The sequence below is a fragment of the Oratosquilla oratoria genome, chromosome 22 (assembly GCF_046742065.1).
Source record: "Oratosquilla oratoria isolate Oo_2021 chromosome 22, ASM4674206v1, whole genome shotgun sequence".
Classification (NCBI taxonomy): domain Eukaryota; kingdom Metazoa; phylum Arthropoda; class Malacostraca; order Stomatopoda; family Squillidae; genus Oratosquilla; species Oratosquilla oratoria.
Genome location: NC_134798.1, coordinates 58358844 through 58375227, shown reverse-complemented (window position 1 = coordinate 58375227; position 16384 = coordinate 58358844). Strand labels below are relative to the sequence as shown.

The 16384-nt window shown below is 39.5% G+C and overlaps 1 protein-coding gene across 5 annotated transcripts in view; it reads left to right on the top strand.

Moving 5' to 3' along the window:
- The first annotated feature begins 796 nt into the window (after window positions 1–796).
- The window catches only part of LOC143037616 (uncharacterized), a 27719-nt gene continuing 12131 nt past the window's right edge, over window positions 797–16384 (top strand). For 2 of the 5 annotated variants that reach the window (XR_012967490.1, XM_076206134.1), the window contains exon 1: window positions 5473–6757. Coding sequence is in view for 1 of the 5 variants with exons in the window: in XM_076206134.1 (XP_076062249.1) it covers window positions 6716–6757 (42 nt within the window). In the remaining 4 variants the exon portion in view is untranslated. Of the gene's footprint in view, window positions 902–5472; window positions 6758–11113; window positions 12903–16384 lie in introns of those variants that run through there. The other 3 variants (XM_076206133.1, XM_076206132.1, XM_076206131.1) reach the window with 2 other exon arrangements.

Genomic DNA, 16384 nt, shown 5'->3' with positions numbered 1-16384 from the left:
AAAATCTAATTGTAGGATACTGGAAAGGAGCAATGCTCGTGGGACCCCGTCTCCTGTTCTCTATTTTTTTTTCTATCCTACCTTGCCTCAAATTCGTGTACAGTTTCAACTTAATCTATATCCTTGATTTCCAATTATCAAATTTAGATTTGAATTCGTGTATTTCTTTAACTGGGATATATTACTTTCTAAGTTATCCCACGCATTTATGTATCTATGGAAAACCGTATTTTTTCACATCTTTTAAACATGTGGACTTTCTTAATTTATTCCCATGACCTCTAAAAGCCCTACCATCTTTAATGACAGGTATATGTATGTATGTATGCATGTATGTATATTTGAAGGTAGATAGGTATGTATGTGTGTATATTTGTATATATGTACGTATGTATGTATGTATGTTCGTGTGTGTATGCACTGTATGTCTGCATATATGTATGTATGCATGCATGTAGGTATATATGTAGGTAGATGGGTATGTATGTGTGTATATTTGTATATATGTACGTATGTATGCATGTTCGTGTATGTATGCACTGTATGTCTGCATATATGTATGTTTGCATGTCTGCTTATACATGTATGTATGTATGTCTGTGTGTGTTTGTGTGCACGTGTATGTACGTATGTATGCGTATTCACGAGTTTTCGGCTGATACCTTCTATCTTCCTGGCGATGTCGCCTCAAGCAGGAATTAAACTATCATAAGAGTTGTCTAAAGTTGACGTGTTAAACACCAAAAAGAAAGTTGTCTAAAGGCCATAAAAACACATTTATCTTATCTGTGTTATTGCACAAGCTGTTCACCTGCACAGGTCATCTTCAGGAACTGGCAAAGGGAAGGTGGTGGGCAGTTAAAACACAGGAAGGGACAATGGAAGGAAGACGAGCTTGTAGGTCAGTCCTGTGGTCTATCCCAGGTAGATAGGTTGCCTCAGGGCAGCCTGGCCTGCCTAGGGGACCACCACATCTTCCCGAATCTTATCTATACTTGTCTTCAAGTGAGCCTGTACCTGCATTCACTATGTGTTTACCTAGTTGTATTTTACGGGAAGGAGAGCTATGCTCGTGTGACCCGTTTTTAGATATCGCAAGGTTAAGTTTGTTCTTAAATTCTTGTATGTTGTTTGCCACACGCTATTTTTTCGTCCAATTTGTTCTATATATCTATCACTGTGTGGGAAGCTGTATGTATGTATACATGTATGTATGTAGGTCTTTGCATAAGTTGTTAAGATTAACATGGCTATAAAATTATTTCAAAAAATGGCGAAGACCTACAAAGTTGTTATATGAAAGAAACAAAATGTTTTTTATTAAATAATCGAACTTGATTTGCTTAATGAAAAGCATGGTCAAAAACACGCAGGAGGCTGTAAGTTAGGACAATATCTTGAATCTTAATAATTACATTATCATAGACCTTAAAACTTCAAGAAACATGAAAGATAATATAGGTCTTCTGGTTTCAATATGATGTAGAGTAAGAATGAACATGTGATGCAACATTATTGTTTTCTATAAACATCAAATTCAAAATACTTTCTTACTCAAGATGTGAAGAGACTAACGGTAGTATTCTTAAAATATTTCCTTTATAAATCTTATTAAATCCTTGGAAGGAAAAGATTTATGTAAGGATTTTTTTTTTTTAAATACCACCGTGAGAACCTCACGGTGGTATTCTTAAAAGAAACTCTTTCCTTATGTAAATCTTTCCCTTCCAAGGATTTATATAAGATTTATAAACGAAAGATTTTTTAAGAATACCACTGTAAATCAAATAGGACGAATTATTTGGATTGCAAGCAAAAGGCCACACACAAAATATATCAGTCACTGAAACCATTAAGAGTACTACACTGGTTCAGAAATAGATATAAATAGACTGCAGAGTTGTGTGGTGGTAAAGCAAGGCGTCGAGTTAATCAATCAATCAATCCGTTGCCCCAGGTCTCTCTCGCAACGACTCCCAGGTAACAGACTTGGACCGTTGGGCGTGCCCATGGGTCCCTCAGGGAATAAATATTGTACTGTTGTCTTGGTGTTGCTAGTGTAAGGCAGTGTAGCATGAGATGCTTAATATCTTATGTGTGGTGGTTACATCTAGGACAGTTTGATTCTTTGACCAAACCTATAGTGGTAGCAGTAGTGTTAGTTCACCTTCTATCACCTAGTTACCCTGTTTTCTTAAATGTAGCTTAGTATAGTAAACACAAACAGCCTCGTTAGGTCCAGCAGGCCTGCTGTTGTTTGTTCTTCCTTTGTGTTCCTTTGTAGATCAGTCTTGAGATGACTGTTAAGAAGTTTCCTGCTCTTTTGGTGACCATAATGTGGATTAGAAGGACTTGTGAGGAATGTAATGACAAATAGAAAGTGATACTAGGGTGTAGGTCTGGTATTGCAGGCCATTTGAAATCAAGAAGGTCAGGTATACAGAGAGACGGGTCTAGAGAAGTACAAGGAGTATGGAGGTGAAAGGCTGTGGGGTTGTTCGGTGACCAGGAAAGATAAGGAGTGAGAATTGAGGTTATCAGTCCACCTCATGGAGTTGTGACAATATCACCCCAAAAGTTGTGTTCGACGTTTGAGTCCCCTCGAAGATGGTAGGGGGAGATAACCATGAAAGGGTACCAGATTTTTATAAAGTGACTTCTGGAAGGGAAGGTATATACAGCAGAGGGTGAGTGAATGATTGAGTATAAGTTTACTTGCAATTACTTGAAAGTGGGTATAGTGAGTGGTCAAGATGAGATACCAGGTCATGACTAAGGTTGTTGTTGTTGTTGTCGTTCCCTAGACTGTCTGTCCGAGCAGTCCCGTCTCCCCAAGGAATGCCACAGCCAAAACTGGGTTTTCCCACAAATCCTTTATAGAGTGTATGTTGTGTTGTTTGCGTGCATGATTGTGTATAATGCAGTCTTCCATTATGTGTTGTATGGTATGGGGTGAAATGTTACATCCTGGGCAGCTGTTCACAATGCGGTCATCCAGCCTCTTCTGGTAGCTTAGAAGTGCTGGGTGGTGGCCGCACCGCAGTCTGGCCAGGTGGACTCTGTCCTTTCGTGGGAGAGAGGATTCAGAAGGGTGGATGTCAGGTTGTTGTTCCTCCTCTTTTCACCTGAACGGAAGGGAGGGACAGAAAAGAGGTACAGCCTGAAGTGGGGAAGTGTAAATGTCCCCAGTTGTGTTTCTTGTAGACAAACGCGGTTAGGTTCGAACTGTTGGAGAAGAAGTAGGAGTTCCCAGTCTGGAGTGAATCCACGACACTTCCATTGTAATATTGGGTGAATTTGGGTTTAGGTTGGGTGTTAGGGGGAGGCTGCTGCTGGAGGAAGGGTAGGTCGTTGCTGTCGAGTTTCTCAGTGAGGATGGTTAGTGACGAGTTGGGGGATTCTGCAAGGAATGTCCACTGTACGGGTGTTCTTTAGTAAGTGCTGGGTGTCTGAGGTGTGTGGTTAATGTAAATTCTCACCTTTGTGTGCCTGTGTATCATTGTTTTGGGGGAAAAAGTCTTGGGTGGGCGTCTGGAGGAAAACGGGGATTTGGGGACCAAGGAACTTGAGAATCGGCTAATGATGGACGCTAAATGTCAGTTCTGTTGCGGTGACGACGGTTGTTACTGTTCCCTTCCTTTGGGTAGAAGACAACCACCAATGCGTCATTGGACCAAACAGGTACATGGGGATAGGGATTTGAGGTTCATCCTCCAACTGTTGTGAGGCTATTACTAGCCAGGGTGGGATGGCAGAATTTTTTTTTTTTTTCTTAATGAATCTGGGAGTGAAGCACTTCGTTACTTGCTGCGAAGGTCGACGGGATGGCGGTTCGAACCCTGCCACCGGCGAAGTTGAATCAAAGGCATGGTTCATTAAATTCCATGCTACAAAGTCCTCTGTAAGGGGCACCGTCCTAGCCTTCCGATAAGGGTGGGTTGTGACGTTAAACCATATCACCACGATAGACGCATATTGGGTGACCTTGTCAAGGACGGAAAAGGGATATCAATGTTTAAGACCTATTCCCTAGTCTCTTCGTCACGTGTGGTGAGGAGAACGGATCCTAAAAGGGGCTGCTCAGACTTGATAACCGATTCCGAACTGTACCATACCCCACTACAGAGCAGTCGCTGGATCTGCGTCGTCTACGTAGGTTGTGACGACAAACTTCCAGAGGTCACCTACTCCTCCTCCCACCGTCACCCACCTTCGCCGATGGTGTTGTTAGATAGGAGGAGGGAATGTATTACAGCCACTGATTATACTGCCAGTCACTATCTCGCACTTAACATTGACTTCCACTTCCCTTGAGGGAATCAGTTGCAAGGGGCACCATGTGGAGGTGGTGGAGGAAGAGTTAGAGGCCTTCTGGGAGTGTGGGAGAGGCTAACCCCTCTTTATATACATATATACTTGTACGGGTAGATACATCGGTATGTGTACGTATACTCATCCCTCGTATACTCGTACGTATACACACATACATGTGTACATATACGTGTGCTCGTGTACACACAGGCACACACACACACTATATACATATATGTATATTGCTTTCGTTCAACGTTGTGAAACTCCCCCTATCAGGCTAGGAGGATGCCCCTGACAGAGGATTTGTGGCGTGGAATTTAATGAAACGTATCTTTAGTTCAACTTACCGCCGGTGGCAGGGTACGAACCGCCATCACCTCGATTTCCGTTGCAAGTAGAGACATTCTAACCCGCTCGCCCAACATCTACGCACACACACAATATATATATATAATGTATATATATACATATATACATATGAAGAGGATTGCAGTTTGCAATCGAAATATATAGATTCCCCGTTTCCAGTCTTTTCTACTCCAACAGTGGTTTCTACGTTATTGACAAATGTGTGATTACATTTTTCACCTGTAATATACATATATATATATATATATATATATATACATTGTGTGTGTGTTTATACACATGTATATGTATATATATATATATATATATATGTATGATCATCCCTCGTTTTAACGGACCTCCACTTAACGGATATCGGAAGCAACGGACAAAATCTATTGCAGCCGACTTGACCAGAGAGCATCCACACACACACACATATATATATATATGTGTGTGTGTATACACACATACACAATCATTCGTAGATTTAACGGACTTTCACTTAACGGATATCGGAAGCAACGGACAAAATTTGTTGCAGCCGACTCAGTAACTGCGGACGATCGGCATTATCGGACCGATGTCCCCCCCCCCTTTTTTTTATCCGTTAAAACGAGGGATGAATGTGTGTATATCATATATATATATATATATATGTATATATATGTGTGTGGGGGGTGTATTACATATATATATTTACATACACACGCATGCAAGCGCGCACACACACATACACAATTTATTCAACTGAGAAATATCCTTTAGGAAAACTACGATGTCATTAGATTTGCATGGCTGTTGCACAAATGAGAGTAATGCCGCGTCCACACGGTCGAGCTGTGCCTGGCAGACTTTGCCCTTACCGGGCAAAGTCCGCAGGCTCTGCCCGCAAAGTGTCCACACGACTGACGATGGTGGTTGGAGGTTAGTTGGCCGCAAGCAGAGGTTCAGGGAGGGAGTGATTCAGTGCGGTACGATAACCATGGTTCCCGCCATACTTGGAAAGAAGGTAGCACTTTACAGCATTATAATTGCTGCCTGCATTAAAAAGAAAAACAAGAAATCACGGAGACATGCCTGATGCCGGGAGTGGTTACAAAGACGTGATTTAATGGGAAGCTCAGTGACAATCCTACGTGAATTGCAGGATGAAAATGAACAATTGTTTTGCAGTTACATGAGAATTAACATAAGCAGCTTTTCTTTTCTCCTTTCGAAAGTGGAGCCATATATACAAAGGCAAGAGACAAATATGAGGAAAAGCATAGCACCAATAGCACGTCTTGTCGAGACCAGTACACACTAGTACTAGGTGCGGACATGGTAGTAAGGTAACTTCGGTCTGTACTGAGCGGGTTTGCTAACTTTGCTCGCACCTCACCTCATGCGTTTGGCAGCGATGTCAGCCCTCCATCCACTGCCCGCAAATGGCGCCGGGAACGGACAGTTTGATGGTTTGCCCGATGAAATTGCCCGTTGTCGAGCAAAGCCCTCGTGCCCGGCGGACAGTGCTCGACCGTGCGAAGGAAGATGAATGTGTTAGCATTAAGTGAAACTAAGTTGAAAGGAGTGACGCGTTTGAGTATGGGAGTGCTTTGGGGAAGTCGTGTTCAAGTGGATCAAAGACTTTAACAAGGGTGACGCAAACAAGGTCATCATATTAAGACAACAGGTCAGGACTCGCAGTAATCGATTTAAACAGGACAAATTTAAATTAAGGAAATAGGCAAAAATTTATTTACTAATAGGGTGGTCAATGAATGGAACAGACTTAGTAACCATGTAGTAAGTGCTGAAACTATCAGTTGTGTTAAGAAACGGTTATACAACTTTATGGATGGGGATGACAGGTGGTAATGGACATGGAACTGTCTAGTGTAGGCCTTATGGTCTCTTGCAGTCTCCATCATTATGTTGGGAGTGATAAATGGGCGAGGGAGGGATGGCGTGACTCCTCTGATAAGTAAAGAGATAGGAGTATGTGGTGGAGTGAAGTAAAGTGTCTTCAAGGATTATGTGAAAGTGAAATTGGAATGGAAGACAGCCCTCGATGGAAGGGACGAAAGGGACGCTCACAGAACTCGTGGCCTGGGTAAGTTAACCTACAAAGCAGTGGTTCCCAACCGCGAGATCAACTGAGGGTGTAGTTAATGAATGGAATAAACTTCCTGCACAGGTAGTGCAATGTAGTTCAGTTCGAAGCTTTAATAATCATTTAAACACCTAAGCAAGATGCTGTAATGATTGTAATTTTATATTATTTTTGTTATCATTTGTCTGATTCTCATTTATTGTTATAAGTCAATTTATCATTATTTAACTATTTGTTTATTATTTAACTATACCTGTGCATCTATCTATTTCACTAATTATTTATATTATAATTTATTAATTTATTATGATTTTTTTCGCATCCGACCTAGATATGGACCAAAAGGTCTCCTGTCGGCATGCTCCGCCTTTGTAATTCAGGGCAAAAATAATTTTCGTATTACAGACTCTGTCATCCATTTTTGTTCATTAAAGCAGCATCAGTGTAAATATGAGTATTTTCATATTATCCAGGGCCAAAATTTTTTTACACTGATGTTGAATCAACAAAATACTGACAAACTAGAATTTAGATTTTCTAAAAAGGGTGCCGGGGACTTCTGAGAGGCTTAGCAAGGGTGCCTCAAGCCAGAAAAGGATGGGAACCACTGTTGTAAGTTGTTTGGAATGGGAAGGATGCCTGCATGGAAGACTGATTGCAAAGACAGCTATGTCTGTGGGGTGTTAGTGGAGTATTGACTCTGGTCGTCTGTCTCGAAGGGCTTGTTTAGAGATCTAATTGTATTGGCGTTTTTGTGTGAATGCTGTGTGTTACAGGTTGTTATAAACTTTTAAATAGGATGTAGTTGTAGTTTTTTGTTGCATTCTGTTGTTGGCACTTGTGAAATATAGTATGATGGGTGCGTAATGTTTAGGGCTCTAGCAGAGAACTGTGTTCCTGTCATTTTTATGTGATGTTCTATTGGGAGGACTTTGGTTTTTGTATGTAGGTGTCCAATTGGGGCGGTTTTGGTGGATCCTGTTATTACTCTCAGTGGTCCATTTGTTAGTGTTTGTAATTTGTTTTTTTCATCTTGCTGATTGTTAAGGACTATGCTGTGGTGGCATAGTCGAAGGCAGTTCTTATGAATTACTTGAAGATAGTTATTAGTTTATTTTTGTTTTCCGAAGTCAATGTTCCTGATGAATTAAAGTTTGTTTTCTTATTGATATTTGCTGACAGGTTCTTGATATGCGAGCTGAAAGTCATGCAAGTATCAAACATGAACCCTGGAAATTTGGGATTATTTTACAATGACGTGTTTGAACATTTCATTTTACTAATTCACAGTTGTCTGATGTGAGCAGTGTCACCGTTGATTACTGGGGTGATGTTTCAATTCTATTATTTTTGGACCAGAGTTCTAGTTTGTTCATGTAGGATTGGGTGTTCTTTCTTGCTATCTTTTATCTATTGTGCTGGGTTATTATTGTCAGGTCTCATGCACATGAGGTAGCATTGGAGTTTGGTTCAAACTTTGGAGTTAAGAAATTACTCATGAAGAGATTGAACAGTAAAGATGATTAATATATACACACACACACACACACCTAGGTCCCTTAATCCAACACAACTTAACAACTGCCATTTGTGCAGATGTTTGGACCCAGGACATAAACCCAATTCAGGAATTGGTGATGTTTTATGTCCTGGCCCCAAATGTCCACACAAGTCTTAAGAGACCTAAATGTATATATATATATATATATATATATATTTAAGATTATTTCAGACAAATGAGAGAGAATGCGGGTGGGGAAGGGCAAACGAAGATGTGTTAGGAATAGAGTTTATTGCCCTAACGTTGCGACCAACTTGGTCTTCTTCAGAGGATATTTTATGTTTAACAACATTGAATTTAAACAGATTAGAGGTCTCGCAATGGGGAGTCCATTATCTGCTGTCATGGCATGTTTATTCATGGAAGTATTAGAAATGGACAAATACATCAACATCATGGGAAGAGGTACCACTTGGTTAAGGTACGTGGATGACATAATCGTGGTGATGCCAAAAAGAACTAATATAGAAAATAAGTTGAGAAGACTCAACGCTGTGAATAAAGACATTCAATTCACAGTTGAACTAGAAAAAGAGTGTAATTTACCATTTTTAGACACGTTGATACACAGAGGTTCTCAACAGGTAAGTTTCTCGGTGTACAGGAAACCCACCAATAGGGACGACTTTGTCCATTATTTTTCAGCACACAGCAGACGTGTTAAAACGGGTGTTCTAATAGGTTTCTTTCTCAGAGCTTTTCGTATCTGCAGTGAAGAATTCCTAGAGGATGAACTTACATCAAGAATACCTTTAGGAAGCTGAAATACCCCGGAGGTTTGATCACCAGGACAACGAGGAAAGCCAAGAAGATCTACGATGGCTCAAACGTCCGGACCCCGGGAAAGGATAAGTCTCATTTTATTTCTGTCCCTAATTCTACAAACACCATAGCTATTGATGATTATTTGTTAAAAGGTGGAACAAATATAGCAAAAATATCTTCCAATAAAATAGGAAAAATATTTAAGAAACATAATAATATGCGTAATAATCTCAGTGTCATTTACCGTATTCCATGCAACGGTTGTCCATCATCTTATTTCGGTGAGTCAGGTCGAGGGTTCAATAAACGCTTGAATGAGCACAAAAACGATCTCAGGGCTCATAGAACATCTAACTCCCTGGTTCGTCACCTGGACAAATGTGGACATCTACCTGATTGGAACAACGCAGAAATTCTACACGAGGGATTTGAGAAGAAAATGAGAAAAACTGTGGAAGCTGCACATATCGCTGCCAACAAGAACAACAACGACAGAGACGGATTTAAATGCCTCTCGAAAGCAGCAAGTGTCCTAATAATTAAATCGTTAGCCAAAGGGAAAACATGACGCTCGACGCTCATACCTTGGCGGGTTCCCTCTCACTACGAATATAAGAATTGTGATCCGTCTGTAATGCTGTAGTCCTCTGAAGAAGACCAAGTTGGTCGCAACATTAGGGCAATAAACTCTATCCCTAACACATCTTCGTTTGCCCTTCCCCACCCGCATTCTCTCTCATATATATATATATATATATATATATATATATATATATATATATATATACACACACATATTGTTCTTGAGATTTGGTTGTTTGGATTTACTTTGCAGTCTCCCTACTATGAGGATGGTAAACCATTTCTTAATGTTATGAATGTCTGTCTCAATGATCTTTTCCGATAATCTGTCTTGGGAAGGGCCCATGACTGGTACCTGCATGTGGTGGTCCAGCAAGATGGACAACAAAACTCCCCATTCTCAAAACCCGTCAACACTGTCACTCCCATCAGGAGGTGCTGCCCTGAGGGGCTGACACTCCGTCTCCAGTTTGGGCTATAAGCCCAAGATTCTCTTTATCAACTTCAATTGGATTTCTTACACTTTTTCACATATGGTGAGCCGAAAACAAGCAACTCCTCTCTTCTCCATACCCCTTTGAGCCACTGACACAGAAACAGTCCCACATTGATACAACACAGAAAATCTAATGTTTCCTCCCAGGGAGATCTGTGGGAGGTTCTTAGGATCATTGCCAGCCACTGTGGGGCTGCAGGTTTTCCACTTAGTGAAACATGGCAACAATTGATTGATTATTTCTTTGGACCTTGTCAAAAGCCTTTTTTATATCTTTGGTTACTGTAACTGTTGTTCATAGTGAGGTTTATTTTTATTAAATCCATCCAGTAGCAAAGAACACCCAAATCTACTAGAATAAATTAGAACATTGGCTCAACAATAACAGAATGAAAACCTCACACCAGAGAACCATGAATCAAGAACTACTTTCCTCACCATCTGCCTGGTAGCTCATGTTCACCTGTCAATTTGCATCAGCCTAGTCATCATACTATCTCTCTTGTAGTACTTGTCACAGGGAGGATCCTTGGTTCCTCATTATTTCATTGATGTTGTCACACCATCTTTTCTGTGGTCTTCCTGGTGGTTTCTACCTCTGGGATGCGAACTCAATCATCGCTTTGGTGTTCTATTTTCTTCCATTCTCATGACATGCCCATACCAATGAAGCTGAAACCGTGCTCTTTCCACAAAGTCTATAATGGTGTCAATATCTAGTTCTTTCTGGATGTCCTCGTTTCTCATTCTCTCTCTTCTGGTAACACCTTTAACAATATGCAATACTCTCATTTCTGCAGCTTGAATTTTACTTCTAGCTTTACTTGTAAGAGTCCAAGACAGCCATATATCAGGATGGTTTTGTATACTATTTTCTTTACTTTTTGTAGGGCATGCCAGTCTTCAATTAGGGGGATCAGAGATGATCAACATTTTTGCTGTAGCTGGAAATGCAATCTTTAATGGCCTTCTTATTTCTAGCTTCTTGTTCAAATGCAACCCCCAAATACTTTACTAGTTACTTGCTTCCGTTTCACATCTTCTATTTGCATGTTAATCTCTTCCTGTTCTCTTCCAATTAGAACAGTTTTCCCTAGGTTTAATTTTAGACCATGTTCTTTTAATATCTTATTCCAGAGGTTAATCATGTTTGCAACCTGCTGGTCTTCTTCCACCAATCTCACATCGTCAGAATAGATAAATGTAGCACAGTTCTCCCCATTTACAATTCTTTGCTACACTACTTTTACAACTTGATCCTTCAGCGATATAAATAGAAGTGGTGATATTACACTACCCTGCCTTACATCAGATGATACTTCAAACCACCATAGAGTAAAACTAACACTGGTCAACAAAGAATTTGTCCCAAGGAAAACAATAACTGCATCTTGTATGTTTTTGCATGCAGAATCCAAAAATGTCCAATTTTCCCATTACCAACAGTTTTTGTACTCCACGGTATGCTATGTTGCATGTGTTACATGGGATAAATTTCAATCAAGCAGTTGGTAACACGGAGTTTGGCAACACTGCATGAGATTGTTATGCACTTTCAACCAATCTGTTCTTCAAGTGAACCGCATTTATTGAGTCAGGGAGATCTGAATGATCTTGTGCAGGACTTAAACTTGTCAAAAACACAATCTGAACTTCTTGCTTCCAGGCTAAAGGGCTCGAAACTTCTCTAGAAAGAATCCAAAGTTAGTTTTTATTGTAAGCGACATTGTGATTTTTAACAGTTTTTCTCACTTGAGGATGGTGTGGTGTTTTGCAATGATGTATATTCTGTTATGGAGGAACTTAACCATAAATGTGACAGGAATGAGTGGCACTTGTTAATTGACTCTTCAAAAGTGTGCCTGAAAGCTGTTTTGCTCCAAAGTGGAAATAAGTTTCCTTCTGTTCCTCTGGCCCATGCAGCTAACATGAAGTAAACATATGAGAGTATGAGGCTTCTATTGCAAAAATTAAGTATGAAGAACATAAATGGAATACCTGTGGTAACCTAAAGGTTGTGGCACTTTTACTTGGAATGCAGTTGGGTTAAACAGAGTTTTGTTGCTTTCTCTGTGAGTGGGACAGTCGGGATAAGAAACATCATTATGAAAAGAATGTGATGCTGAAACAATCTCTGACCCCAGGAGAGAAGAATGTTGTCAATCCTCCTCTTGTTAATTCAGAGAAAATTCATCTGCCTCCTTCGCATATTAAGCTAGAGGTGATGAAAATTTTTGTTAAAGGTATGGATAGAACTGGCAAGGGATTCACATATTTGGAAAATAAGTTTCTTAGAGTAAGTGATGTAAAAATCAAAGAAGATATTTTTGTTGGACCACAGATTAGGGAGCTGATGAGAGACCAGAATTTTGATGAAGAGCTAAAGGATCTTGAAAAAGCTGCATGGTTGTCATTTAAGAAAGTTTGAGCAGTTTTGGGAGAACCACAAATCAAATAATTATCCTGAAATCATAAAACAGCTACTGACATTCTACAAGGCCTTGGGATACAATATGAGCCTAAAAATCCACTTCCTAGACTCTCACTTGGACTTTTCCTGCAAATCTTGGCGCCATCAGTGACGAGCATGACGAGAGGTTTCACTATGGCATTCTGAACATGGAAACCCGGTATCAAGGGAGGCAGAGCTCTTCAATGTTGGCCGATTACTATTGGATATTAAAAAGGGATCTCCCAGAAGCAAAATACACTCGAAAATCATACATTTCTACATTTTAAAGGTATGTGTCATTGAAATATCAGCCTCATTTGCTAGTTACAATTATCTAAAATTCAATATGCTATCACAGAAAAACTATGCCTGATAGAAAAATTCTGAAAACATATTTGAAATCATCAGAAAAAATTCTATAAATTTCATCTCATTTTGCTTATGGGACAGGCATTTTAATAAATTTTGAAACACAAAGGCAAAATCCGACAAGACTGTGAGAATCAACACCGTGCGAGATCGAAACCTTTATTGGTAAGACGTTTCGCTTGTTACAGCTTTTTCAAGTACTTGAAAAAGCTGTAAAAGCGAAATGTCATACCAATAAAGGTTTCGATCTCCCACGGTGTTGATTCTCTTAATAAATTTTGTTGGCCAGTGTTATTGATACAATTTGCATGTTAATCAATTCAACTAATAGAGTGGCCAAAGTTAAACATTTTGATAGGTCATTCATTTTCTTGTGACCATACAGTCCAGAGTTACGTCAATTTAGGTTTCCCCAACCCTCAAATCGGTGGCAGTAATATTGAAGTCACACCCAACTTTAACACCACACAGGTGATGTTGTGTTTCTATATTTTCAGTGGCGACATGAAAAATTGAAATTATAGATGAAATACTACAACTTGTATGAATTTTGATAAATTTTTGGGGTGTGTGTGTGCAAGATGAGCATAATCAGCCCATGAACTAGTACAGAATGCAACAACAACAAAACTACACCAACATTATACTATTCAAACATCTATAAATACCTACAGCCTGCACCACACAAAAACACCCTTCTTTCACTAACCAATTCCTTTATGACAGATTGCCAATTTAATACTATAACTATAACCCCCAGACATAAGACCTACAGAAAATAATTCTCCCACACCTAATAATAACCACACTGGCATGTGTGTGCTCAGGATACCATGCAACATTTAAACAGTTACAACACAGAACACACCTAGCCCTAGATTCAAACCAAGATGAGAGGGAGGGAAGAGGGTAGAGGGGAGTGGAGTATGTAGGGGATGGAATGGGTAGGAGTGGTTTCTATGCCTTTGGTTTTTGGCTACCTCCCGTATAAGGGGGAAAAAAGCCTTTGGTATATGTAAGTTACTCCATAATAGACTGGAAATCATTAAAGAATAGCATCAATTGAAAGAAGTGTAAAACAATCCCTCATTATCAATGGGGATTTGGTACCAAAGATACCAGTCAGAACCCAAAACCATCTATGGTATTTATTGACTTTCACTTGATAAGTATCTGCTGGTTTCAATGTTTATGTATTACATTGTTTTATATTCTATTGTTTTATGCAACTTATTCACCATGCTTACTGGAAAAATATTTGTTAAGTCTTTGAGAAACAACTATATGTACAGTATTATTATTTGTTGACTAAATAAGAAGAGATAAATTTAATTCTGTCCAGTGGAGGAGAGTGCTGAAATGACGCCCCGAGCAGGAGTCATATTGTTGCCCATCAACTACCATCATTCAATCACTTAAATAATATCTACCACTTATCCATACTATATCATTATTGGTTACATATCAAGTAAAAATCAATTGGCTAAGAGGTTAAAAATCCCTGACTTGATGGAAATATATACAGTAATTTAACTCTTAAGTAATCTGGGTAACATATATGTAGGCTGGAGTACGTTTCAAAGAACATAGACACCACATGACTTCTGGACAATCCAGGTCTAATTGAAAAGTCCATGGCAAACACCACTACATTACATTGCTTAGATTCATTCTATAAACACAAAGTTCCATGCAATATGTTCACAAAAAGCCTCAGTCACAAGTCCCAGGCAGTTTTTTGGTCTTCTGTTCAATTTCAGACAGGTTTTTTTTAAGGCAGACTTTCTTTCTTCTGTTATGCACCGCATTGCATTTGACTTTACAATCAGTGATTGGTTGCAGATCATTCAAGAACAGAGATAGATGTCAGAGTCCAGGTTTTCCTTTTTTTTCTTCAGCTCATCAATAGCTGCCTTTCTTTTTTGGTTTACCCTTTCAGTAGATTTTGTTTTGGATTTTCTTCTAAGTACTGGTGGCATCTCTGGCATGCTTCAGAAACAGAAGAGGAGCCCTTTGTTTATGTCTACATTAAATATTCCATCACAACTGGATAAATAGTCAGCGATTACTCAAAGTGCAAGTCATCCCTTCTGATATACTCTTCTTCTCAATCTGCCTGTCTGTGGAGAACCCTCTCTCAACAGAGGCCTGGCCATGGAATATATGCAACAATTTCCTGACCACATTCCACAACCTACTGAACCTTTTGTCAGAGCCCAAGGTTTCATACAATAGCTTGTCAACACTGTCGTCAGTTATATCAAAATCTCTAAACTTTCCTACATCATCACCCCTAACTACATCCCTCAAAAATTCATTGTAAAAGTGAATCATATCAACATCTTCACAAAAAAAAAAAAAAATTCACCACTAACTCTGACAAGCACTGCATTTTTAATTTGCAGATGTCAGCCTTTCCAACCATGGCTGTAGAGTCCAAGCATAGGCTACAGGATACTTCAATGGGGATCTCTCACAAAGTTTTTCAGCCAACCTTACCATTCACTTCTTGCAATCCTCCCTAAATTCAAAAGCCTGTCATTCACTGATCAACTCTGAAGACAAAAGTTTCTGCTTTGAACCCAATTTGGATCTTTTTGCTGGCCCCAAAGTTGTTTGACAAACCCACCTTTAGGAGATCATAAGCACTTTTTGCTACTTCTAACACATCATCTTTAAGGAACCTATCAAGTTTCTCATTAAATGTTCAAGGTCACTGGCAAGAAATGGTATCACAACTCGGTCCATTTGGTACTGGAAAAGAAATGGATTATTTCTCTGTTAAGGAAATAAAAAAATTAAAGTTTTACCAATTAAATGGTCCTTTGTGGGATCTCTCAAAACTGTGTATGAATGATTACCAGGACAAGACATTTTTCCTTTTTTTCAAAAGCTGTTACATAGGTTTGACACTGTTCCACATGGTGACCGCACAACTAGAAACGGGGCCACTCTCTAACCACCTGTACCTACAAAACACTTCACCCCATACTATTCAACACATTATGGAAGACTGCATCATACACAATCACGCACACAAACAACACAACATACACTCCATAAAAGATTTGTGGGAAAACCCTGTTTCAGTTGTAGCATTCCTTGGGGAGACAGGACTGCTCAGACAGACAGTCTAAGGAACAACAACAAAACTTTAGAGGGAAATCTGCACTCTGTTTCAGTTATGTAGTCCTCCCTACGAGCAGGGCAGTCTTTCAACAAGGGGTGCAAACTTGGACAAAACACCATTAACTTTCCAACCAGTAGCATTCATGCAGGTCTGAAAGCCTCCATACAACACATGTAGGCCATAGATTCCAATGTTGTATGCGTGTGTCAATTCTTCATCCTAATGATAATTTCAACTGATTTGACAATTTATCAACAAAAGACCAGTTTACA